The sequence below is a fragment of the Mustela erminea genome, chromosome 4 (assembly GCF_009829155.1).
Source record: "Mustela erminea isolate mMusErm1 chromosome 4, mMusErm1.Pri, whole genome shotgun sequence".
Classification (NCBI taxonomy): domain Eukaryota; kingdom Metazoa; phylum Chordata; class Mammalia; order Carnivora; family Mustelidae; genus Mustela; species Mustela erminea.
This window is the reverse complement of record NC_045617.1, coordinates 6,257,232-6,284,365: the sequence shown is the minus strand read 5'-3', so window position 1 is coordinate 6,284,365 and position 27,134 is coordinate 6,257,232. Positions and strand designations below refer to the sequence as shown.

The 27,134-nt window shown below is 43.1% G+C and overlaps 1 protein-coding gene across 3 annotated transcripts in view; it reads right to left on the bottom strand.

Annotated features, from left to right (window-relative positions):
* The window catches only part of PRKN (parkin RBR E3 ubiquitin protein ligase), a 1,064,961-nt gene that overhangs the window by 769,554 nt on the left and 268,273 nt on the right, over positions 1-27,134 (bottom strand). For all 3 annotated transcript variants that reach the window (XM_032337964.1, XM_032337965.1, XM_032337966.1), the window contains exon 4: positions 9,537-9,658. In XM_032337964.1, the coding sequence (XP_032193855.1) occupies positions 9,537-9,658 (122 nt within the window). The remainder of the gene's footprint in view (positions 1-9,536; positions 9,659-27,134) is intronic.

Here is a 27,134-nt window from a genome sequence, read left to right as displayed (position 1 = left end):
TGTTGTCAGATGAAGTATAGAGGACAATACGAATTTCAGATAAAAGGTCAGTAGTGCAGTTACGTTCCATGCAGGGTCTGGAATGTGCCTATCCTAAAGGAGTATTCGCTGGTTATCTGAAACCAAATGGAGTTGGATTGGATACCAGTGTGCTAACTGGCAGTCCTGCCCAGGATCTCCCAGTACGAGGGGGATGCGGGGCTCCCTTCTCCACAGCTCCGAAAGTGCCAGCTCCCACGTTTGCCCAGGTTCTCACGCGGACTGATGAAAAACCACTCTGCTCCCATTCTCCTCTAAACCATGAGGCTCAAGCCAAGTTCACGAGGCCGTTCTGATTCCCTCCACCTCCTCCTTCTCTCATTAACTTCTCTCCTCCTACCAGAACCCCCGCGAAAACACTGGAGGAGTCACTGAGAGCCACTAAAATGACCTCGAACTTGAACGAAAAAATTTTATCTTCAGACTGTGTTCTTCTATACAGGCATGTTCTGGGGCCATTTGTAGGAGGCGCTTCTAGGGAAGTCAGCTGAAAATCAATTCACCCAAAGCTGATTTACCCAATGAACAGAAAAGTCAATTAACATAATATAATTATTACTTGATTATGTATAAAATGTGTAGCTTGGTCTTGGTGATCTGAACTCTTCATTTAAAAAAAAAATTATTTAAACTCTTCCCCCCTGCCCCACACACACTTATTTGCACTCACATGCAGTGCAATATTTTTGGGGGGGTAGAATTTAGGGATTCAGCACTTACATAGAACACCTGGTGCTCATCACACCAAGTGCCCTCCTTAAAGCCCATCCCCCATCTGCCCATCCCCCACCCTCCTCCATCCGCCAACCCCCAGTCTGGTCTCTAGCGTCCAGAGTCTCGTGATTTTTGCCCTGAGCTCCTCAGACCCCCTCCCTGCCTTCAGTGCGCCTGGCTCAACATCCTCCTTCCTTCCTGCTGTTTGCCTACAGGGCCTCGAGCTACAGCAGGAAAGAGCTGGCGCAGAAACAAATCTAACATCTCGGATGCTTGGATGGACAGCAAACTGTTCAGTTCATGCGGGAGAGGTCTTTGAAAGCCATTTCAACAATCCAGTTCAACATAAGACGCTGCAGACTTTATCATCGGTTAAAAGAAATTTGGGGGAAATGGGTAACTGATAGAGAAATTGGTGGGGAAAATGAACATTCTGGAAAAACAGAACAACTGAAATAGCAGTAGAAATAAATCAGTATAACCCAAAAGTTCTTACATGAAAAGTTAGAGTTTTGAGTATATTCAAAGGACTATATGATGGATATGTTCAAGAAGAAAATTTCCATAAGATGAATTTACCTATGATCTTTAGCTTTCAATAAACTAGGCATTTCTTAAAATCTGACAAGAAAATATATCACTGAATATGTTTAAGATAATCAAATGCATAGTGCAATCACAATATAGATAAAAAATTCCAAAAGAGTGTCCCATAATGAAATTATTCCTTATAATTATTTTTGTAAATTTGGTAAAACTGGTCATGTAAGTTAGCAAATTAATCTGTAGTCACTGGAGACAGATCTTGGTGGTGAAGAGTATTTTTAAGTCTGAACACTAGGCATGGATTATCCAAAACTACTGTAAGTTTTAGGAGAATGACACTAGGAGCATTCACTTACAATTTTAAATCCATTATATCGGTTGGCATTGATAACCCTGAAGAGGTTTGGATGTACCCAATTTCGGTAGGTCATTTTACATTTAGAATTTACAGAGTTTGATCTATTTGTAAACTATCAAAAAATAATGCTTTAATATAAAATAAATCATCAAAACTTAAAATTCTTTACAATAATCCTTTGAGGTTTGGTTTATTATAATTACTTGTTTATTTTTACCTTAGACTGTGTCTTTTGCAGGTATTGGTTTGGGAAAGAGGAAAACATCGTACTCTCTCAATCTTTTGCCAGTCACTCTCCATGGGATAGTTGATTAGCATGAGGCCATCCTTGTGGCTGAGACAGCCAGTGTTCTACAGTGAGGACCAAAAGGACTACAGCACAGAGAAGGTGGGCGTCAGAAAGATGGAGCGGGGAGTCGCTACCGCCCAAAGAAATCTCATGGCAGAACTGATGGCAGGAAGTGAGTATGAGGGTGCCCTGACACCTGCAAGAAGCAAGACTGCACTGTGTTCAGCTCCCTCTCAATCCTAAATCCTTGACGTGAGATAAATCCACACCAAAACTCACTTCTTTGTAGGCCTAAGATCTGAACAGACTTCAGGGCCATTTTGACATCCATTTATTTTAAAAAATAAAATAGAGGGGCGCCTGGGTGGCTCAGTGGTTAAGCCTCTGCCTGCAGCTCAGGTCATGATCCCAGGGTCCTGGGATTGAGCCCCACATCGGGCTCTCTGCTCAGTGGGGAGTCTGCTTCTCCCTCTCTCTCTGCCTGCCTCTCTGCCTACTTGTGATCTCTCTCTGGGTCAAATAAAGAAATAAAATCTTTAAAAATTTTTAAAATATATATATATAAATTTCAAAATGAATTAAAAATAATATATAATATTTAAATAACATAAAATAATTTGCAATGATTCTTTCATTAAAATCCAAAAGCTCAGAAATGCCTAACAATTGAATAAATAAGTAAAAGTGTTGTAACACATTCTCATTTCCTAAATAAGCTTAGATATATCCAAAGGCTTTATTATATAGCTTTTGATATTAAGAGAAGCAAGTAGACTCCTTACTAACAATTAATATGTAACAAATATTAAGTTTAGGAATGATTATACATTTAGACAATATTTCTTAATAAATTTCTTCACATAAATTGTTCCTAATCTATAAACCAATTTTAAATAAAATCCATCATGCCAGGCATTTTACATCTTACTCTATTTATTGCACCATTTCTCATCAGAAACCTTTTAGCTTTAATGCTATTCCATGGCAGAGTATCTCATTAGAGTGGCAAAGATAAAGTTCTTTTTGAGATAAAGTAATTATAGTGATTGTAGGGGGAAAAAAATCTCCTAGAGTTCTTGGCTGCAGTAATCTCCTGGCTTCTGATTCATGGGGAAACTAATAAATTGAGTGGAAACCACAGGATGTTGATGGTGGTTAACTCAGGGTACCCCGAATTTGTGCTGGGGAGATGAAAAATTTGTTACCTTCATCAAACTAAGGAGTCCTGGAGGTATAAGCTTCGGGTGTGAATTCAGCAGCTACTTTGATGCTTTTTTGGCAGAAAACTCTTACCCTGAACGAATGTCAGTTAAGAGCAACAGTTTCTGAATGTTTACTATGTAACTCCACGCTTGCTATTTCCTCTTCTCCGTGCTGCTACATTCTTGAGAGAGTTAAACCATTTAATTCACAAAAACTTTCATGAAATTGTTTCCTTCCATTTCAAGACAAGAAAACAGACAAGGAGTTTAAGTCACTTGCCCATAGTCGCACAGCCACTAAGCAGGGGAACTCAAGCCCAGAACATCTGACAGGAAAGGGACTGCAGGAAGCCATTTTCTCCAGCTCTCTGCTCCCAGGTGGTTCCAAGTTCAATATTGCAAGATAGAATATCCTATGCCATGTGCTCTCTCCCCTTGATTCCACATCCGTTCTTGCTTCTGATTAATTTTAGTTGACAAATTATTTTATTCATAAATATTCTTACAGTGTTTTAAGCCTGTGTCCTGTTAGAGAAACAAGTCTGTTTCTCACTATTCCAGAAGCTCTATTGTCTTCAGGAGGTTGCATCCTCCTGGAGTATGGGCAATGGCTGGAAAAAGTGGTAGCGAGGGACACAGGACACAGGAGAGGGCACTCTAGGACTTAGGGAGAAGGAGCCTGCAGGGCTGAGGAGGAGAAGCTGTCTTAGCATGACCCCTGTGAACACGTTCCTCACCATGAGCATCATATTCTAACAAAACTTCATCAGTCTGAGCACAATTCTTCACACGTCACACAGTCTCTGGAAGTTTTGTGTTTCTTATGAATTGGTCCCCGGATATCTTTGACAGCTTGCCAGAGGCCCATTCCTTTCCACCACACTTCCATAAGATGGACCAGAAGGACCATACCTGCTGTAACCTTGAATCTGCAGAGTCCTGGGGGAGGAGGGACAAGCATCTTTAAGCTTCTTGGTGCTGCTTCTTTTTCCAATTTAAGTTCCTTCTTTGGTTTCCAGTCATTTCTAAAAGCTGTGTATTTTCTACATATCTTGGAAAACTTTATTTTTTCTGTTCATATTTTTTTGTATTAATTAAAAAAAAAGAAATGCCTCGAAGCTATGACTTGCTCATCATTTGAGTTTCCACACTAACGAGGGAGACAGTGATGACATAGGTTCCTTTAGGTCGCCCATTTCATTGTTCAAGCACAGGATCAGAGATACATATGCAAGTACAAAGCAACCCTCCTTCTGAGCTCAAGCCTGTGCCATGTCTGTGTGGACCCACGTGGACACTCTTTCAAAGGCAAATGAAAATTGGAGGCCTGCCATGTTTTTCCAATCAACCGCTGTTCACTATTTTCCAGTGAGCATTCATGTTTGCAAGGGCTATTTTGGTTAGTGGAAACGTTTGTCAAGGTCTCCATGAAATAAAGAGGTAGTTTGATTTAAATGTGGAGGAAAACCTGGTGTCCCAGCTGATTTTCAATTTACTCTCAAGGTCAAGCTGAAACCTTGGACATCAGCTTCCCCACCCTAAAACCATGACAGAAATGGCTATCTGTCCTCCTTGCCAATGCATTAGAAGCATCAAATTAAATGTGAAACATGTAAACAATTAAAACTTAGAGCATTATGTATGAGAGGCCACTCATTATCTTGCACACAGATTTTAAATAGCACTGAGGAAATGTTGGCATTACGAATAAGTGCCCCACAACAACAGAAAACAATTAGGAGTTTATGATCAAGAGTCATGAAAGGCCAAGGGCCATTGTAGACCAATTTTTCCAGACCAGAAGAAATGAAATGATGTTAAAATAAGAAATAGCCCAGGTACCTAAGTAGGTTCTGATTTTTCTCTTTGTACATAAACAGCTCCCTAGAGGAGCTCAGATAAACCACATCCATTCCATGCTCTGCTATGGAACTTGTCAGCCACACAAAGTCCTTCCTTTCTTTTTATTTTTTTCTTGACTAGAGAAAATTCTGTCAGTTGTGGATCTCTCTAGAGTTGGGAAAAAGGAAGCCTAAGAGTTGTCTATTCTCTACCGAGAAATCCCTCCCCTCAGCAGATTTCAGCTCCTGCCCACCCACTGTTGAGTGCGGGCCCGCAGACGCGACACGCGTGATTATTCAGAAGCTCCACAGAGCAGGTACTGGAAGGTACTACTGAGTGTGGATGTTTGTCATTGATAAAAAATCAAAGGGCCTGTTCTATTTATTCACCGTGTACCAGTGCTGCTGCATCTAGTAACTATACTAAAAGTTTGGATTAAAAAAATAATAATAAATAAGATTAAACAAAATAAAATTAAATTTCAGATTAAATAAGTACTCTTTAAAACATCTTTCCCATTCTCCTTAAATCTTTATGTAGCACCCCTCCCTTCCCCCACCAAGAGTATTTTGGAAGGACAGTTTAAGTGTAGAGAAGTAGCTGGGTAATAGGACACTGATTACCAGATTTGTAGAGTGGACCTGTGGAAAATGCAGGGCTCTAAAGAAACCCGTAAGACTTTCCATTCCTAGCACCCATGTTGTTAACTATGTGACGTTGGGTTCATTACTTAACGTCATGGAGTCCCTTTATTAGAAACACTAGATAAGGGGCACTTGGGTGGCTAATTGGGTTAAGCCTCTGCCTTCAGCTCAGGTCATGATTCCAGCATCCTGGGATTGAGCCCCACATCGGGCTCTCTGCTCAGCAGGAAGCCTGCTTCTCCCTCCCTCTCTGCCTGCCTCTCTGCCTGCTTGTGACCTCTGTCTGCCAAATAAATAAATAAAATCTTAAAAAAAAACAAAACAGCACTAGATAATAATACGTACTTTGCAGGTCTGTCATGAGAATTAGAGAAAAATACAAGTTCCAGAATATAAATGCAATAAAGGGACTTAATAAGTGGTGACAAAACAATCAAAATTTTTATGATTATGTGATTATAAATGCCCAACTATAACTTCTAAAGTATGTGGATGTACTGAATCCATGTGTCAAGGTTCAAGAACTGACACTGTTTATTTCCCATTATTTGCTTTGTACCCCACCATGGGCAAGGTACTGGGTGACATGCTGAAAATACACCAGAGATCTGAACCCACAAGTTCTTCGGTACAAGAGGCTTTACTGACACTTGGAATATACACAAATGGGCAATTGCACAGAACATGGAACAGGAATTTAACGACATCTGAAATAAAGTAGCCCAAGTCAGAGCCTATCAAGGGAGAAAATGATGAAGGAAAAGGCCAGATAGCTCTAGAAGAACTTGAGAGAGGGATAAACAATGTACAGAGCAAAAATAATGTAGGGAAAAAAGAAGTCTGCATTGCGTAATCGAATGCAGAGCAGTTCTAGGAACTGACAAAGCCCGGCGTGGTCATGGCAGTGGGTCCCTGAGACAGGACAGAGCCTGGACCGCTGGGGGTATGAGATCCTCACTCCAAGGACCTGAGGGTCCAAGTGAGCAGCTGAGGGGGTACATGAGCTTCTGGACGGACAGCGTCAGAGGGAAGATGCTTCCACTTGTTTGAAAGGAGTTAGCCCAAGTCTGGATTGATTTCACGGTGAAGGACATAGACATGTGCACGCGGGCGTGTGTGTGTGTGTGTGTGTGTGTGTGCGTGCGCGTGTGTGTGTGTGTGTGTGTGCGCGCGTGTGTGTGCGCTAAGTACTCATGAATAATAATTTAACAAGTAACAAAGAGAAAGCATTTAAGACATCTAATTATTGATGTTCCAGCTACTGCTCTTTCTTTTTAAGATTTTATTTATTTATTTGTTTGAGAGACAGAGAGAATGAGAGCCCATGCGCAGGGAGGGCGGGCGGAGAGGAAGCCGCAGACTCCCCTCTGCGCAGGGAGCCTGACGCGGGGCTGGATCCCCGGACCCCGGGATCATGACCTGAGGACTGACCAACTGAGCCACCCAGGCGCCCCTCTAGCAACTGTTCTAAATACTCTTCATATAGTAACTAACCTTTACAAGAAATAAGAAGTAGATACCATTAGCCCAGGTAACAGATGTCCCCAAGCCTGTGTCAACAGGCAGGAAATAATGATGTAGGAATTCTAACCGAAGCAGTATGGAGAGTACGGAGAGTCGTCTCAAGTTCTCAGCATACAGCTCAGCAATGACTCACTTGAATTAAGTGCTGACGACATACCAGGCTCCCCACGCACCTAACGGTAACGCACCATTTCACCTGTATGGTGTGATGCACATTTAGACAGATGCTGCAGGTTGCTTTTTCTTTTGGTCTTCTGTTTTTTTTTCCCCCCACATGGGGTGTATTTTTATATGAGAAATTTCACATAAAAAATCCATATTTATGGTTTCTCTTAATTAAATAAAAGACTGACCACGTTAGGCACCCCCCAACCATCACTTGCTAACAAACTGGCAGGAGCAGCCTCCTTATGGGGGCCTTGGTCTCTTCCCCCGCCACGGTCCTCACTGACCCCCAACTGCATCCTTCTGACCTAAGTCTTAAATCAGCTGTCTGATCACTGGGGATATCCGAGCATATGACATTCGGGGCAAACAAACCTGAGTGGTAAAAAAAAACGGGGAGATACAAGTTTAGATCACACAGCCCAGGTCAAACCCCAATCTCACAAGTTCATTTCCTTAATCTCTTTATATCTAAATCTAAAATAAGGTTACTGACCGTCCTTAGAGTGTTATGAAATAAGTACATTACATAACGCATGAAAATAATTAAGCTTGGGGCTCAATGATAATTTGTTGTGATTGTTTTCACTAAGAACAATTCAGAGTGGTGAGGCGATCAAGACTGGAGCACAGACCAGAGAAACAGAAGAGCCTGTTCAGTGCACTGGAAAAGTCTTATGGCACAGGAGAGAGTCCAGTGGAAGAGAAACTTCTATAGGACCTTAAGAGCACCTTTCCCAGAGAGAAGCACTGCGCGGCGACACCCCCAGAAAGAGGTCCGGTCGAGTGGATCCATCACTCCTAGGCTTTGTCTCCCGAAGTGCAGGCCCAGCATTTGCCGGGGTAGCGGAGAGATTATATCATAGTGGAACACTAGGCTGCGTTTTTGAGTGATTCTACCATCTTCCCCAGGCTGGAGGCCAGGATCCTCGGTTTCTCAGTTACTGGGTGTAGCCTTCATGTTCTGTTACAACTTTCCACGGGCCACCACCCCGACCTAGGCCCACAGTTCCTCCTGCATGAACCACAGGAAGTGTCTATTAATTAACCTCTTTGCCCTCAATCTGTCACCAACTTCAGTCCCAATGACAGACGGTTACAGCACTAATAAAGGTTCTAAAATGTCATTTTACAGATTGCCTTTATTTTTAACAGTTTCTCTTGGCTCCCCATTGCCTAAGGAATAAAAATATAAATGAAGCCATCATAGGGGCCTGGTAGTAAGGGGGTTCTTTGACCCCACTTCAGCCCCCCATCACCTGAAGACCCCTGACCTTGACCTTTGATCGTGCCAACCAGAACGCCCTCCTCACTCACGCACATTCACGTCTGCGTCAACTTTAGCTAAATCCTACACAACCGTCACGAGGAAGCCAGAGCCTTAGCTGTGCGCATGATTCATACCAGGGTCCATCACGTTTTCTCAAAGGAGCCAGAAGCAGATAGGTCGGACTCCGCAGGGCGTCCAGTCTGGGAGGCAACTACTGAGCCCCGCCCTGGGCACGGAAGCCGCGCAGATGACAATGCGTCAGGAGATGGTCGGCTCTGCCCTCTGCTACGGTGTCATCACGGAGGCCAGATCTAAACTTCAGAGCGCGTTCACGGGCCACATAGCGTTACTCTTTGGATATTTCCCAGCCACATACAAATGCAAAAACATTCTTAGCTCATGAACCGTATAATCCAAACGGAGACCACAGATGGCAGCTTGCCGGCCTCGGTCTCACATGCACACCGTGGGCAGCCCACGACTCTCCTTCTCACACCTCTACTGAGCTATGACTCAGCGCAATCTCGAGTGCGCCGCCCTCCATCAACAGTCCAGGGGGTTCTGGCACAAGTACCGAACTGCATTCTGGTCATACCGATCAAGACATGATACACTTCCAGTGTCTCAGAAGGCTCTTTCCTGGCCTCTTCTAAAAGACACGCCCACCAAAGCCTAACCTCTTTTTGTTACGGACGCGCTCTTGATGATGCTTTTAGGGAAGCCTGGACAAGCACATGGAGACAACGGCCCCAGCACTACCTAACATGCTACAGAACAATGCATTTTTAAGTGCAACTCCAGAGCCCATTAACCATTGCAAACGCACAGCAGTATCTTTTATTTTCAGTCATGGGTCTTCTCTGATTATCAACCCCAAAAGGCAGCTCTGGAAACAGACCTTCAGTTTTTCTGGGCAGTCTCTGCCAACGCCGGAGCTCCTTACCTGGGCCAAGGTGAGCGTGGCCTGTCGGCAGGTGCTGCACTGTACCCGGAGTTTTCCCGGCTGCACTCTCCGACAGGGGCCTTTGCAATAGACATAAAAGCTGTTGTAGGTTCGTCTACCTGCTGGGGGTGAGGGGAAGAAGAGCGAAGTAGCCAATCAATGGTGAATCCAAATTGAGACCAGTTTTAAAATGATCCCCCCAGAAGCATTTTGAAACATTAGTGGGATAAAAAGATTCCGTTGAGGATACAACAATTTAATTTAGGAAATCTGGTTTTATGCTCAAGAGTGAAAATCTTTCCTTCTTCTTGCCAACAGCTCTGTGACTTACTCAGCAAAGTGAGCGACCGCTGCTGCCAGGAGAGCCGGCCAAGTGCATTTGCAACATGGGGAAGGGAAATGCATTCTGTGCCGCTCAAGTTTGTAAAAAGGACAGGGAATGTAGAGACTATTGGAAATTTAAAGACCGCTGCTCCTGAATTCCATTTCATGCTTCTGTACACAGTTTTGAAGGCTCTGGCTATTCCTCTTAAAATCTTATCTAACGGGACATACCAGCCCATTTCTTGTGCTATGGCTGACATCACCGTTTGCTGGGTTCCAGTGAAGTCTTTCCAACACACAATCACACACAAAGTAAGACAAGAGTCCCGAGGGGTTTAAACAGAGCCCGGCAGTGGTGTACAGAAATGGTTTTGTGTTTCACTAGTATTCTCTACCTAGACAAATGCCATTCGAATAACCCAAGAAGAAAAGCTGGACCAAAAAAAAAAAAGTCAATAAACATCTCTCATCACTTCTCTCAAATGTCAGCGTACTGAAACAGTGCTATTCCGTACATAGAGGGACCTTTCAGAGCAGCGCCCCACTGTCATTTCTGTGAAGAACTCACTAATAATGCCTTTTTAAATGTATAATATCACTAACTAGTTCTTTTAATCCTTACCCCTTCACTTCATGTTGGGTGAGGGTTACATAAAATGTCATGGAATATGGATTTTGCTTACAATTTTACTACAAGTGTCAAGATTATGTACAACTAATAAGGAATATTTTATTATGAGTGAAAACCTTCAGTATCTCAAACAAATATGGCTTATTTTTAAAAATGGCACAAAATAATGAGAAACAAAGACCCTAAAGTCTTATGCAGCCCCATTTATTTCTTACTAATTTATATGAAAAAAAGCCTCTGTAGGCATATTGAATTATCATTTCTTCAGCCATTTTTACTAAAATTGTAAGTGACAATACTTTGTAAAATGTAAAGCACAATAAGAATGTTAAACATAATTTTATCATTTCTTACCAATATATTTTATAATTATTACTCTCCAGAGATTAATACTTAGATTCTACTGTGAAAGGAAGATAAAATATAAACATATGTTTGTAGTGATAAGAAACTATCATTTTCTGATGCTTCTTTGTAGCTTTACTGCCTTACTGTGCAAGATATTCAAGTCTATAAATATCACATTGTTACTAGCAAATGTAATAATTATGTAAGATATAGTCTTAAGGTTTTGTATATGTCATAAATGCAATGGATAGAACCATATATTAAAGTTAGAGAAATACCATGACAACTGATAGAATATAGAAGACCACAAGGATTGACATTTTTCCTTTGTACCAAGAGCTTAGTGAAGGAGCAGGAATCCTTAATGCAAAAACCTTTATCAGAAATAGGAACAAATGCAATTCACAATTTTTATAACCTACTGCTGTAAAGATTAATCAATTAAAAAAAAAAAAAAAGAGGCGGAGGAACAGGAATGGAAAAGGAGAAGCTTATAAAGGGGAGCCTGGGTGGCAAAGATGCCAGCATCGTTGAAAGCGCATATTAGCAACAGCTTTACAATAGGAAATGCTGCATCTAGGAAACGGCGGGAAGTTAAATGACTCTTCTCTCTCCCTTCCAGCAACAGCAACGTTTGCAATATTGTTTCAGCAAATGATGTAGCCGGGCACAATCCCGAGACTTGGGCAACTCTTCCGTGTGCTACAACCTTCAGCAAAGCCCTTGAGAAGTTCGTCAGAAAACACTGCATGCCCACGTCTGTGGCAAGAAGCACACGAGATGACAGGCCACCCAGTACACGTTACCTCCCAGAGCCAGCTGCGAGCTGGGGATCAACAGTCCGTCTAAGGAAGATCAAGGTCGGGCCAGCCTGGACACGGCAAATTCAAGCTGTTGGCATTACTGGGTCAAGGAGTTGGGGCTTTCAGGTCCATCCTGAGACCCCCTGTTCAGGACGGCTTCCCCACTAATCTGGCTGCGTCCCTGAGCCACGCTGAGGTCTGGAGTGCCCGGGATGAGAGTGAGAGCACCACCCGGACGAGTTTTCTGGGCAATGTTCCCATTAGCCTGCCTGATGCTCTGAGGTTCCGACTTTTGAAATTGGAGCTCTAACTCAGGAAGGAACAGCAGGGCGATGAGCAGATGCCCCGAATGCTTTTCTCCAGCTGCATCACTGTCTCCGGTCAAGAACGTGAGCTTTCCGCTCCCTTCACTTCTGTCTGGATCTTAAAATCCTTTTTCTTGCCTAATCAGCTCTTCCACAGGGCTACCCCTTCATGTCCAGCATAACCAACGCAGCTTGTGCTTGGGCTTATAATACTTCCCTTTTTATTTTTTATAGAATAGGTTTTCAGAACTCGAGAAATAGGTCAAAAGTATTACTCATTCCGTCCTTTACTGTAGAGTTCACCCATTGTGAACATTTTTTTTAAAGACTTGACTTATTTATTTGACAGAAAGAGAGCAAGCAAGAGAGGCAGAGAGAGCACAAGCAAGGGGAGCGGCAGGCAGGGGAGAAGCAGGCTCCCTGCCGAGCAAGGAGCCCGATGTGGGGCTCAATCCCAGGACCTTGGGATCACGACCTGAGCCGAAGGCAGATGCCTAACCAACGGAGCCACCCAGGCGCCCCACCAGTTGTGAACATTCTCCTGTATTTTGAGTGCGCTCCCTCTCTGTGTGCGTGTGTGTGTGTGTGCGTGTGCGTACACATATATGACACATCTGTATGGTCAGCTGAGTCATTTGTCGTTGACTTGCAGACATCATGCTACTCATCCCTGCGTCCTACAACGTCCTAAAAATACGGACTTTTTCCTATAAAGCCATAGAGCTCTTTGAGAGATTTGGGTACTTCAGTTTTTTTCTGCAGAGGCTAATCAAGCATATTTTAAGTGTCTCTTACAGAACACGATCACGGTTTGCAAGCTGTGAAAAGGTGCCAAAGCCCCGATACCTGGGATTCCTCAGGCCAGTCATTTTCGGTGAGGCTAAATTAAGCCAGGCGAGCAAGCCCTCTCAGGATGGGACGCTCAGTGTGGCTGTGACCCTGCAACGATCACACAGTGCACAGTGCGTGGCAGACTTTATCTGACCTCAGAACCTTTCCTAAGTGGAACCTTTTGTGAAACAGTTTCTCAGGAAAAAAAAAAAAAAGGCAAAAAATGTCTGGAGGAAGGATTCACCTCACCGTGCAGGGCTTGGTGGACAGCAAGCAAAACTGCTCATGTTTCTGAACACGACTTAAAAGATGTTCCTACACACCTGCTGACTCTTCTTCCCTCCACCACAGCTGTCGGTCATTTTTTATTTGTCACTTATTATTATTATTTTATCATAAGCCAGGAGGCTGACTCTAATAATACAATGATTTTACAAAGTAAAGTACATTCTTTTCACTCAGAAGTTCACTCCCTCCCCAACCCCCAGAAGTCAAAAGCACAGCCAGCAGTCAGGCCCCTCGAAGTGTGAGTCACTGTGTTCATTTCAAATGTCCCCAGGCTTTCCTTAGCACCGTGCTTCTGTCATTATCTTTCATTTTTCTCACTCACTTCGTCCAGTCAGCACAACCCTTAGTCCGGTCTGCACCCTTCCCTTATTCTCCCTTCTTGATTCAGGGAATTACAGAAATCACTAACAATAGTCACATATATTGAGGAAAAGTCCCCTTTTAAAAAGGATAGATATTGGGACCCCTGGGTGGCTCAGTTGGTTAAGCATCTGACTCTTGGTTTCAGCTCAGGGGGTGATCTCAGGGTGGTGGGATGGAGCCCTGCGTCGGGCTCCACGCTCAGTAGGGACAGAGTCTCTCTCCCTCTTGGCCTCTTTCCTATTTGCATGCATGTGTGCTCTCTCTGTCTCTAATAGATAAATCTTTATAAATAAGTATATATATTATTTGCTTTGGCTTTCTGAGAAACTGGCATAATATGCGTAGTTTCCATTTTTTAAATGTGTTTTAGATGATGGACTTAAGGCCTAATCAAGTTGTTTTAATAAGACTGATAAATACTGGTGGTGGTGGGTATTATGGAGGGCACATATTGCATGGAGCCCTGGGTGTGGTGCATAAACAATGAATTCTAGAACACTGAAAAGAAATTTAAAAAATAAAAAAAAATGTTTAAAAAAAGATTGATGAATACTTGAGAATACACCTTCTGATTCTCCCAAAAACTTTTCTTTGGCCTCAGAAGTTTCCTCTACTGGCTGTCACAGAGAATCAAGAGTTTAATCGCTGGGCTAATTTGTTTACCGGGGAAGAAAGAGTACGAGTTAATGTGTTTTATACCACAGTAAAATAATGTTCAGTATCTATGTCCTATAAAACCATAGGCACACAACTGATTTATGACTACGTTTATCACACATGACCATATTAAAATATTAAGCAGAACAAGCTGCCCTAGAGAACTTTCTGTGACCACGGAAATGTTCCACATCCACACTCTCCCACAGGCAGCTCAAAGGTAGCAGGGAATGACTGGCAACCTCATCCCATGGCATAACACCAAAGAGGAGACTAAATAACAATGGTGTGTCTGGTCCCTCTCCCCCTCCCTCATCAAGCCTGCAGACGACCATACGAAGGAGATTCTTCTCGCACCGACAAGCACAGCAGCCCGCTGTTAGGTGTGCAATATGAAAACAGCGTTGGCTGGTGAGACGGGAACAGGGTAATGTTTGAGCCTGAAGCACCATGAGGTAGGACTTGGAGACTTTGTTGTGTTAGAGGCAGAAGAGAGCTTCCCTCTCATTTCTCCCTTGCACGCGCCCCATGCCCTGGACCAAGCGAAACGAGTCTTAATGTGTGACTGAACAGTGATCGCCATCTTTGACCACACCTCCCACCATCCTTGACCCATGCCTTCAAGGGGAAATGGCACATCCTCTAAGAATTCTTCCTTTGATTTCCCCCATAAAGATAAGGTATCTCCCTAAATAATTACAGATGAGAGTATTAAAGTATCCAGTTTAGTTTTGTCACTTTTGAACTCTTGACCTGTCCCAACACCACAGAACCAGCATCTCATGATGGAGTCCCATCCTTCTAAGCCTTCCTCTGACTCCTTCCACAGTGCCCAGCCTGGCACTTAGTATTCCCAGCCCTGGCCCTCCTGCCTCCTATAGCCTTTTCTTGTTTCTTAAACACCAAGGATAATGTCTGCACCATTGGCTCCATTTTTCAGCTATCACCTGTCTGATTCCCTCAGTTTACTCCTTCCTCTTGTCATTTAGTCCTGTTTGACTCCAGCAACCCCACTATGGAAGAGCCCTTATCTCTGGCCAGAGTTTTTGAACCTTGGGCCTTGACCCTGTGACAGGGAGTGAGGCCACAGAGAATCTTCTCCCCTGACATTTTCCTGAATCTTGCTATTATATTTCTGGACAGTGGTCCCTCAGCCTGAGGTGGACCACATCTGCTGGGATATATGCCTCATGAGCTGGGTGCACAACACATCTTTATAAAAAGAACAAAATCAGTACCATCTCTGAAGACCAGCATTGTTATTTATTGTTTTCTGTTCTCCTCTTCTGTGCTTTCCAATGGGATGAGTTCCTCAGTCATTCCTCACCTCTGAGATTCTCATTTTTCCTTATACTGACCTGAAACTATCCATTCAGTTTAAACAATGGCGACTGAGTTGTCTAAACAGTTCCATGTGAAATCCATTCAGTGTGGACTCTCAGAATCATCGTTTCCGTGGGACATTTTGCTTTGGATCATGTAAAAGAGGAGGCTCATGTCCACTCCAACCTAAGGCAAATTACTGAAAAATAGAAATTTGCCCCACATGTGTTCCCTACTTGTCCTACCATTCCTATCATTACAACCCCCCTCTATGGAACACCGCACCCTGTTTCGTACGTTCCAAGTAATGAGCTCAGTTCCATGACTTTAGTGGTATGTATTTGCTAGGTCAGTAAATTCTACCGCATACTGAATGATACGAAAGTAGTAGCACGCAGGTTAGTGTGAGTACAAAATCCATATAAGATAGAAGGTAGCCATGATTACTAAATATTTAGAACATCTTTCCACCAGCCAGGCTTCCTGGACTAACCATATATCCTTCAAAACATCACCATATAGTATTTGCAATCAATAAATCAATATTATCTTTAAGACCACAAAAATGGCAAATATAAATAAAAGTCAAACAAAAAATAATATTTGAAAACTTTGCACATAGGATTAAAGATAATTCTAAGTCTTTGAATGTTAAGTGGGAAGAAAATGAATTCTGAAAATTTACAAGTAGAACTACTCTAAAGGAGGCAGTTATTACACAGAAAGTCATTTCATTTCAATCTTTATCCGATGGGTTCGGATACCCCACTGAACCCAGACACACTCTTGCACGCTATTAACAAGGCATAGTCTTAACTCCTGCAGAGTGACCGAGGTAAAACTGCATTATAAACAGCTTCCAATTACACAGCCATCCAGCCAGTGGATGCACTTTGAAAACGTGGTTAGCAACCTCAGCTCTTAAAAGTTCTACCTTAATTCTCAATTTTTGTGCTAGGGTTTTTAATATATTGTTTTTATTTATTGAGAGAGAGAGAGTGAGCAAGCAGGGAGGTGAGGGAGAGAGAGAATCTTAAGCAAGCTCCAAGCGCAGGGCCAAGGCTGACATGGGACTCAATCTCTCAGGACCCTGAGATCATGACCTGAACCAAAATTGAGAGTGAGATGTTTAAGTAACAAGCCACCCAGTTGCCCCTGTGCTAGGGTTTTTAATTAATGTATCTGCACAGTAATGTCATCTGGGGAGGCAAAAACTGTAGATCAAAACTAACACTTCTGCCTGTTTGTTGGGGATGTGGCTGCTGGCAACTGATGGCCTCTTCCTCATTTTGGAAGTAATAACCAAATGTCCCATGGCAAGACAACTGTTGAATGAAACATAATTTAGGGATGAGGTTTAAATAATCAGGTTCAGAGCCAAGCCCAGATAAATCTAGTCCCTTCTTCTTCCCGGAAATGGACACTGGCAGCGTACGGTTACGGTGGGCCCCCCAAAAAAGTCACAGCTCTTCAAAATGCCGAATGAACACCCATAAATCTAATTTCCATGGAACAAATTCTTGACACTGCAGAGGGCTGTTCACAATTTCCTCAGAAGAAAATCTCTACAGTCCAGGACATGTCCATCCACGTCCAGACCAGAGGCTTGCCTCATCCCCTTCGGCAAGTCACTTAACCCTTGGGGCCTGTTTCCTCAGATGCAAAATGGGAATTATACTGGCTCCTAACTCGTAGGCTGCCGTGAGGACGTAACAGAGAATGACAGAAGTGAGGCACACAGCACAGTAACTGTCACATAGCCGATGTCAATACAGTTTAGCTATCCTTACCTGCTGTCAACAAATTCAGAGCTCGCTTTACCCCCAGGCACTTACACCTGTGGGCACTTAGTCCCCCTGCTTTCTCAGCTGGCCTCTCTCCAACATTTATAAATGCTGATTCCCTGGGCATCGGAGTGGCTATGTCAGTTCAGCCTCTCCCTTTGGCTCAGGTCATATCCTGGGGTCTCAGGATCAAGCCCCACATCAGGCTCCCTGCTTGGGGGGAGCCTCCCCTCCCTTTGCCCCATACTCCACTTGTGCTCTCTCTCAAATAAATGAATAAAACCTTTTTAAAGAATGTTGATTTCCATATTATTTCCATCTTAATCCTACCTCTACATTTTTAGAAATAGTTGAGGTATAATTCTCTGCAAAACTGCTTCATATCCAACCACATCCTTTACAATTAATATTATGGAACATAAATCATGATGGAAAGTCCTTAAATTGATTTAATGTTCACTAGAATATTTTTCCCATGAATCACTTAGAGATGGATCGTAGAAAAATGAAGACAGGAAAAAGTAAACAACTGTGTAGATCCAGTCTAGAGGGTAAAATTTTCAAGCTAGCTATTGCACTTAAAAAAGTAAAAAATTTGTAGAGAAATAATAGTACTCAGAAATAATAGTACTCTTAAAAATTGATTATTTAATACAAATCCAATTTGCTACACATTAAAAAAAAAAAGTATTTCCAAAATGAAAACTCTGCGTGAGTTTCTGTGTAAAATGGTACTGAAGGAGATTCACAATGGATTTCAAGGATTTCAAAATTTCATTTTAATGGCAGACTCGGTTACAGTCACACTCATGCCTTGAAACACAGGCATGACCGTCGCCATTTTAGAAATGAGGAAACACAAGCTCAGAGAAGTGGAATAGATCCCCAGTATGCCCAGGAGTAGTCAGAGATCCGAATGTAAGCTTTTCTGATTACAAAGCATCTACTTGTTCCTCAGCCACGTGATAAGAGCTTGTTTGGTATGGTGGTTTTTACTAAATACTCTAGGGGATTAATTCTGTGGCTGCTAACACGTGGCCTTGAACCAGGTTGGCGATTATGAACAACTGCCACAACCATCACCCGCCTTACGAACCCACGTCTCGTTCAGTCAGCATGACAGGTGTCGTGGAAATCTCTATGGACATTTTACAGCGCTGGCATTCGGCAAGACTGTGCAGGTATAACGACTATAAATAAGGAAAAGTACATCTCGTTTTTAAGGGTTTAGCACATATTCTAAAATTGCGTGTTATTGCAAGAAATGGCAATCTATGGTCTGACCTTGAAACCAATGAATTTATTTATTTATTTTTTGCAGAAGGGAAACTTTTCTTGCTATTTAAAAAAGACAATTTTACAATTTCCTTATTTTAAATGGTCCGAGTGTTACCAAAACCTGTTAAGGAAAGAACACCCAGTGGCATGGCTCCAATTCGAGAATACAGGAGGGCAGGCACGACCCTACCCCCGCCACGTTCTTCATTTTACTGCATCTACAATAGCCAATATAATTAGTTTGATATAGATACTCCATTTAAGCATAATATTTCCAATTTTCATTACTACTGTTGAATATCCTCTTATAAATTCTGGTGTTTTAAGTATCTTATTTGGCCTGTACCAAATGATAAGACAAAATATGTAATGGTAATAAATCTGATCCTTCCCAGCCTTGATTGTGAAAAGCTTTTCGTGGTCATTGAGATGCAGAAAATCTCTACTGCATCTTAGAATTGGAGAAGAATTATTTTTCTTTATGACAGTGATTAGTTAGAAATATAAGGTGATGTCATCATGCTGGGAAAAAAAAAAGATAAAATTATTTTCTTCTCTTAATCAAGGCTTAAAGTCACATTGTTAATTCATAATCTTCCCGAAATACACAGGAGAAGCACTTTAGCTAGAACACTTTTCACAGGCACCCCCGGGACCCTTAGACCATGAAAGTCTTCTCACTTCATAGAAAGGGCCTCCTAGGACCCATTGCACTCCTGCTCATACGTCATGGCCCAGCTCTGGGACCCCTTTCTCCTGGTCTACAAGCTTAATGTCTGCCTCACCCTGACACACCTCGTCTTCTGCAGTGGTTTCATGTGTTTAAATCACAATTCACGCTCCTAAGGTTGGGGTTTAGGTGACCCGTGGTTTCATCCGTATCTTCCACACCCACCTTCAGGCTAGAATAAATAGTGCACTGTAGAGACGAATCCAGCCGAGTGATCAAATAACTGAGAGAGCAGGCAAGTCCACTTTACCTCAATATTGGACAATACGAGGAGGTCACTAAGTTTGGACTGCAGGTTACAGTAACGTCTGAGCTGCCTTCGGTTTGGGGCACTGAGGGGCGGGGGGCGGGGAGGGGTCCTGCTTTTAGAGTGTTAGAGACTCCCGGGCTGGCATATAGTCCTCACCACCCCTATAAAAGGAAAACTAAAATAGAAAAGTAGAAAAGAAAGAAAGTCCTTTAAATTTTTTTAAGGAACATCCATATTTCTAAACGTGGTGAACCTTGTCTGCCTGGAGTCCCGTTTGCTGAGGGAAAGGGAAGAAGAGTCGGAAGGAAGCGGGGTGGGGGGTCGGGGGATGGTCATTAGGGGTCGGGGGTCGGGGGATGGTCATTAGCGAACGGAAGAGTAACAGGAACCTACCAGGATTCTATCAGTAACACTAACAGCAAACACTGACGGGAACACCTCACATGTGCTTGAGACTTCAGCGACATGTGAGAAAATCCTAAAACACAACCAAGACAGTCCTTACATTAACAGCTTTAAAATCCAAAAGTAACCCTGACATGATCCATACGTACCTTAAAGGATATTTATCAAAAGCCTGCACAGCAGAGAAGGACCTAGCATTCCGCAAACCCGACTCTGTACTCTGGTACGGAGTCTCTTATCTGGAAAGTTCTCTGAGTTCCAGTTTCTGAAATGATCTATGCGCACATCCCCACCGCGCCGCCTTCCACCCCGGTGCCCCTGCCCACCCCTGGGACCCTCGGGAGACAGAGAGGAGGCCTCTGCCCAGATCCGCTCAGTGCTGTTAGGCAGTGAACCCCCCAACATCCCGCACACCTTGCTTCGGGTCTCAGGTATCACAGCACTCACACAGTTTATGCCAATCAAGGCCCCACGAAAACCTAAGAAACGACTTCAAAAGGCGCTGGGCAAAACCAACAGGCGCATTAATTAAGAAAAGATGAGTTCAGAGAGGAGATACTTCAGCACCCGGAGTCTGAGATGTCCACCCTGTGTCTTAGCTGCACACTCTAGAGCCTGGGTAGCTCGGGTCTCCTGCCCGTGATCCGGGGGATCCACAGAACGGGATGTCCTGGGTAGCCACGCCAGGAGCCAGGAACCGCGGTTCCCCGGTCTCGGCAGCTCCATCCGGCCCTCCCTCTCACGGCTACTTCAGGAACAACACCTCCAGCTTTCTTCTCCCATCTCCTTCCTTGGCGCTTGTCCTGGGTCAGGCTCCTTTCCCAGTCAAACCTCTCCCGAGCTCCCCTCCTCTGTATTTCTCTCCTCCTGAGCAAGGAAACTTCCGAACTGCTAAAGGAATTGTCTCCTAAAAACACATTAAAGCACATACTTAAAAAAAAAAAAAGAGGAAGAGGAAGAAGAAGAGAAAAAGGTGGCAGCCTCTGTTTACCTACAGCAGTGCTGTCCCCTGGAGGGGGGTGACTTGCCATCCTGAGTCCCTGGATGGACCCCAAAGGAGGCCGGGCAAGGGGTTTTTATTAAACCTCACGTGCACTTTGTATATTACTCAAAATGGACATAAGTGGTTTTCCTATAGCAATATTTAAAATCATCATTATCAAAAACAATATGTACTATCTCTTCAGGCACTAAAATAATCACAAAAGCTGCCATTCCTTCACAGCTGAAATTTTTCAACACAGCCCCTCGTGATTTTTCCCCGCCAACTTCACAAACTTAATTACCACCGCCCTACGCAGTAACAAAGTCAAAACACTTGTGATTTCCATGTGCTGTACCCTCAGGCCTCCACACCTGCCCTTGGCTTGGGACCAATTCTCTCCCTCAGGAAGCCACGCTCACCTTTAAAAGTGACAAACACGAGGTCCTCAAGAGGCCTTGCCTCCCTTTCCGCACGACAGGCAGGGCCAGTGTCCCTCTCTCACAACTCCCCCGCACTGGGTTCACCTGGCTTGTGTTTCTTATTAGATGTCACATATAACGACTGTGTATGTCTGTATTCTTGTGTAACCACAGTTTTCTCAGGAGACGATCTGCCTTTTCATGTTTGTATCTCCCAAGTCTGGCAAGTAACTAGGGAGCCAGTGGCCGAGTAACATATTAAACGAGCACAGATTATTTACTGACCTCTTTCTATTTCCCTTAAACATTTCATTTTAGGGGTCTATTCCCTTTAACCGCTCAGTGATGACCAGCTGCCTTGCTCACATCAGAGGGTATCTCTATCACAACATTTTTTTTTTAAAGATTTTATTTATTTGTTTAACAGACAGAGATCACAAGTAGGAAGACAGGCAGGCAGAGAGAGAGGGAGAAGCAGGTTCCCCGCTGAGCAGAGAGCCCGATGCGGGGCTCGATCCCAGGACCCTGGGATCATGACCTGAGCCAGAGGCAGAGGCTGAACCCATTGGGCCACCCAGGTGTCCCTATCACGACATTCTTAACAACCTTGAACATGATGAGGCTCCTATTTGTTCCTGGGTATCAAAGCCCTCCACCCTCAAATCACAGCACGCCGACAGGCATAAATTGGATAAACACCTCCATCTGCCATGTTGATGCTATACATTAGAAATAGCTAACAAACTATCGTAAGAACTTGTTTTGGCATTTTTATTCTAGTATTACAAATGAATTTCCACCAAGAACCATAAACACAGATGAAATGTTTTTAAAGCAGCACCGGTTTGACCCACACTTCTGTGAAAGCAGCTCCTTGAGACTTCTTAAATGATTCTCTGACACTAACATTTCCCAAAATGGTTACTGATGTAAGAAGCAGTTTCTCTTTGCCTTCTGAAACACAGGCAAATATGCAATGTCATCACTGCATAATAACACGCGCACCAGGTAATAACAATGCGTCAGGTGTGTCTAAACACAGCTGTGTGTCTGTTGTCCTTGTGGGGTTCCCTCTGCATTCCTTCCCTTCACCTCTGGACAAAAGCCATTTGCTAACAGGTCATTCTGTCTCTGCCCTCTCTAGAACCTATCAATTCTCCAAATAGCTTTCAGATTAATTTTCCTAAAGTAAATCTTTGATCATTGCATTCTCCTTAAATGTCTCCTCATTGTCTCCTGAATGAGATTCAAACAGCTGTGCTTAATAAACTCAGGCCTTCCACTGCGGGCCTGCCACTGATGGTCTCTCTTTGTGTTCAAGCTAATCTGCCCTCACATGACACATTCCTTCCTACCACCGCCACAGCAAGTATCTAAAACTTAGAAATAAGGCAAAAAATGTAGGCAGCGAGTCCTTTTAAAATCACAGGGTCAAAGCCATCCAAAGGTTTTCTAGGGCCTTGTTGTATACTAGAACCTTCTCCGATGTTGGAAATGTCCCATCTGTGATGTCCAGCTGGACAGCCACTAGTCCCACGGGGCTACTGAGCACAAGTATGGGGACTCCACCCGAGGGAGTTATTTCGTGAGTATAACTTATATTTATTTAAGTTAAATATAAATAGCCAGGTGTACGCATTCAGGTCTAGGGAAATAGAGTCAATGTTACTTTCTTTTTCCTTTTTTTTAAAATTTCAATTTGATTAGCCAACATATTGTAGATCATTAACTTCCGATGTAGTGTTCCATAGTTTACCAGTTACCTACAGCACCCGGTGCTCATCACATCACGTGCTCTCCTTCATGCCTGTCACCCGGTTCCTCCCGCCCCCACCACCCACTCCTCCACAGTCAACGTTCATCTTAATGTCTCAGACACAGTGAAGTTACTTGTGAGTCGTAGATTTTTGTCCAGTAGATAATAATTTCTGAGCTGAGAAACAGATAACCCCAAAGATGAAATGAGCTCTTAGACATTTCTATGAATAGATAGGTAAACAGATAAATCTCCAATTTTTCAAATGCTCTTTGGACTGGTAATAATATCTTATGATGTCCTTCATTAATTAATGGCTTAAAATATTTCCAGTGTTCATTTTATATTTGCTCGAGAGTCATGATTTTGCCTTTTGTAAAATATACTTTAAAACCTTCTTCTTTGGGCGCCTGGGTGGCTCAGTGGGTTAAGCTGCTGCCTTCGGCTCAGGTCATGATCTCAGGGTCCTGGGATCGAGTCCCGCATCGGGCTCTCTGCTCAGCGGGGAGCCTGCTTCCTTCTCTCTCTCTCTCTGCCTGCCTCTCAGTGTACTTGTAATTTCTCTCAAATAAATAAATAAAATTTTAAAAAAAAAATAAAAATAAAAATAAAAAATAAAACCTTCTTCTTTTTAGGGAGATGGGATTGTAAAAAGCCTCCTGGGAGCTGTCCCTAAATAAGTAACAATAAATATTCACTTTTCCTCCTTTCCCTTGACCCTGCCTACAAATCTAAAAATGCATCATGCCTCCCTATTTCTACACACCCTCATCCCTCCCCACACACACAGTCTTTTGAAGATAGATCACCTCCTCCAGGAAGTCCTCACTAATTCATCCATCAAACATAAATCCTCATCCCCTAATTCCCACTACATTTTATTTATACTTTATTCCTGGTACTTGGATCACCTTCTATCCACCATACCCTACAGATATTTTTATCAATCCTATTAGACTTCAGAATTTTGAGGGTGGAGAGCACATCTCGCGGCATTCATGTCTGCCGGTGTCAATGACTAAATAATGGCCGGTGTGAGGAGGACGTCAAGCAACCAGACTGAAAACGAGCACGGGGGTACAAGGAAGCCTTTCAGCTTGCAAAAGATGGCAAGAACCTGACCCTGAAATAACTTAATCTCTGTGACAATATAATGAGGAATGTGCTTCCAGGCCCATTAAAATGACATGCAGGTTGATAATTATTTTTACAGTGTCGGGATTCTGAAACAAAATGTTTCTCAGCTTCTGTTATTTGGCAATGCTAAATGAATGTTGTCAAAAGATTAAATATAAATTGGTTATAAATCTTCATTTAACTACATTGCGTAGGGAAGGTTACATTACATCAGCCATGTTTGTGTCAGCATTAAGAAAATAGTCTTATTTTAATAGTGTTAAGACGACTGAAATTATTGTTTATTCGACATAAGCTTCGGATTTCAGGAGGATGCCGTGGATGGTCATCACCGAATATACAAGAAAGGCTGAAAAACGCTGAGGGCACTGGACTAACCCTTCTGGACTCCAAATGGCCAGCATGACCTCCTCCCAACAGCTGAAGCCACCATTTGCCCACCATTTGCAGGGAGCGTTGTCCTTGCCTGAAAGGTACAATCATGTTGCTAACCAGATTTTTCACACTGATTGAAAAATCTGATTTCAGAAACAGTCCTTTTTTTCAACCGAGTTTGTCTGACTTCTTAGGCGGTGACCCGTGGTTTGATCACCTGTCCAAACCACATGGTGGCCTGAGTGGGATGGACTTAGGCTCTTGCAAAGGGACTCTATCTGAAGCTCCCCGGTCACACTTCCACTCTGAGCTTGTGCTGGCATGTGGCCAAAGAGCTTGACGAACCCTCCCCTACGCGTGGAGCTCATCAGGACTGTACAACGAGGCCCAGGCTGCAGACTGATTGCAGAGTCAGCAAAATCTTACTGAAAAATTAAACTCTTCTTCTGGTGAGGTGCTTCAGCTTTGGGAAGGTAACTTTGGGGATGAAAAAAAGGAATTCAGGAAAATCTAATGCTTCAGGGATTAAAGGTAAAGTTTATTAAATTAAATTTGGATTATAGTAATAATTATGACATAACCAGGAAAAGCCTGAAAAAGACTCAATCCAGCTGTAATAGTTACTTGATATTCTGCAAATATTACTAAGATTATCAATATATATATATGTATATATATACACACTCATAGTTTAAGTCTATAAATATAGACATACAACTAATATACAGATCCTATAATTGAAGAATCTTTCTTCAACCAAAGATAATTTATATCAAAAAAGTATAAAAATTACTGAGGCACCTGGGTGGCTCAGTGGGTTAAGCCTCTGCCTTCGGCTCAGGTCATGAGGCTCAGGGTCCTGGGATCAAGCCCCGCATCGGGCTCTCTGCTCAGTGGAGAGACTGCTTCCCCCTTTTTCTCTGCCTGTCTCTCTGCCTGCTTGTGATCTCTCTCTCTGTCAAATAAAAAAAATTTTTTTTTAAGTATAAAAATTATTTTTAAACATGCTACTTTCCTATTTAATTTATAAACACTCAGTATAACATCTTACTTTAGGGCGCCTGGGTGGCTCAGAAGGGTTAAGTATCTGCCTTCAGCTCAGGCCAAGAGCCCAGGATCCTGGAATGGAGGCTTGTATTGGGCTCCCTGCTCAGCGGGGAGTCTGCTTCTCCCTTTCCTTCTGCCCCTCCCCGACGCCCTGCTCTCTCTCTCTCAAAAATAAATAAAATCTTAAAAAATTAAAAAAAAAAAATCTTACTTTAGATCTTTACCAAAAGTTTCTCAGATGATAAAATCATCAGAGATTTTGTTTTGTTTTGTTTTGTTTATGCCTTGCTTTATTTACTTACTACCTTGCTACAGGGGTGAGGGGGTTAATTTATCTTAATTTTTTCTTGGTATTTTGCTTTCCTTGGATTTTCCAAGTTTGTTTGTTTGTTCTTTGATAGAGTAAAGATATGTTTATAATAATAGAAATAAACTTCTAAAATAACTTTGCTTTTTAAAATTATAATAAACATAAACCTTTCTAGAATAATTTGTCTCTCTTGGTACGTGTATGTACGTATCTCTCTCTCTCTAAAGTGTTTGTTTCCCTTTGGCCTCTGTAATAGGAAAGACCAAGATGCGGCAGGAGGAGAATGAAAAATAGAAGACAGAGAAGCTACAGAAGCAAAAAAAAAAAAAAAAAAGTAGCAGATGGGAAGGTATACAGAGAAAGAGAAAGAACTGCCCAGAAGAAAGAGCACAGAATTGCCAGAGAACCACAGACACAGAGAGGAGCCCTGAGAGGGAACACGCAGTCCCAAACGATCATACTCTCCAGCCCTGTGACCTCCCGCACGCTATCTTCACTGCTGTGACTCCAACGGGGCTATTGGCTCCTGCCCTGCTCTCCATGTGGGACATACACCAAGGTCTGTCATTAGTTCCCTTCCAGCTCTTGTCTTGTCTCTACTGCTTCTGCCCCCTCTTCCTACAGCGCGTGTGGAGGGTAAGAGGATGCAGAACAGCAACCCCCTCCCACTCCCTCTCCTTACGTTACATGCTGTGGCTTCTTTGACTTGGTCCTTAACTTTACAAAAAATAAAAAACTATGAATAAATACATCAGTTAGAAAAACCATTTAAATTTCCATGGAAAGGAATAATTACTTTTAGCTCAAGGAAAAAAAAAAAATCAGCATGAAAATGCCCCCCAAAGGAAAGAGACCAACAAATGGGGTAGAACTCCAGCACAATCTCTTGGTGAGAGAAGTAGGTGGTTTAGAGGCAGCGTTGAGACAGAAACGCTGCCCACAGGACTCAACCACAGTATTTCACCCTGGGGTTGCTGGGTCAGACTTGGAGAGGACTGACCAGCAGCGTCAACACACACAGCCATTTAGACAAAGGGCCGTAGTCCATCAACCTTCCTGAGTTCCTTGAGAGCCCTTCCTGGAGAGCAGCAGAATCTCCGAGGTGCTTCCAGAACACAGGGAAGCTCCCTACAGACATACCTCTGGGGCAGGCTGCTTGGGGCCAGCCTATCCCCTGCTGCGGTGTGAAGGGGGAACCACAACACAGACAGCATGAGGCTGGAGGGAAGCAGGTGCTCCAGACAGGGGC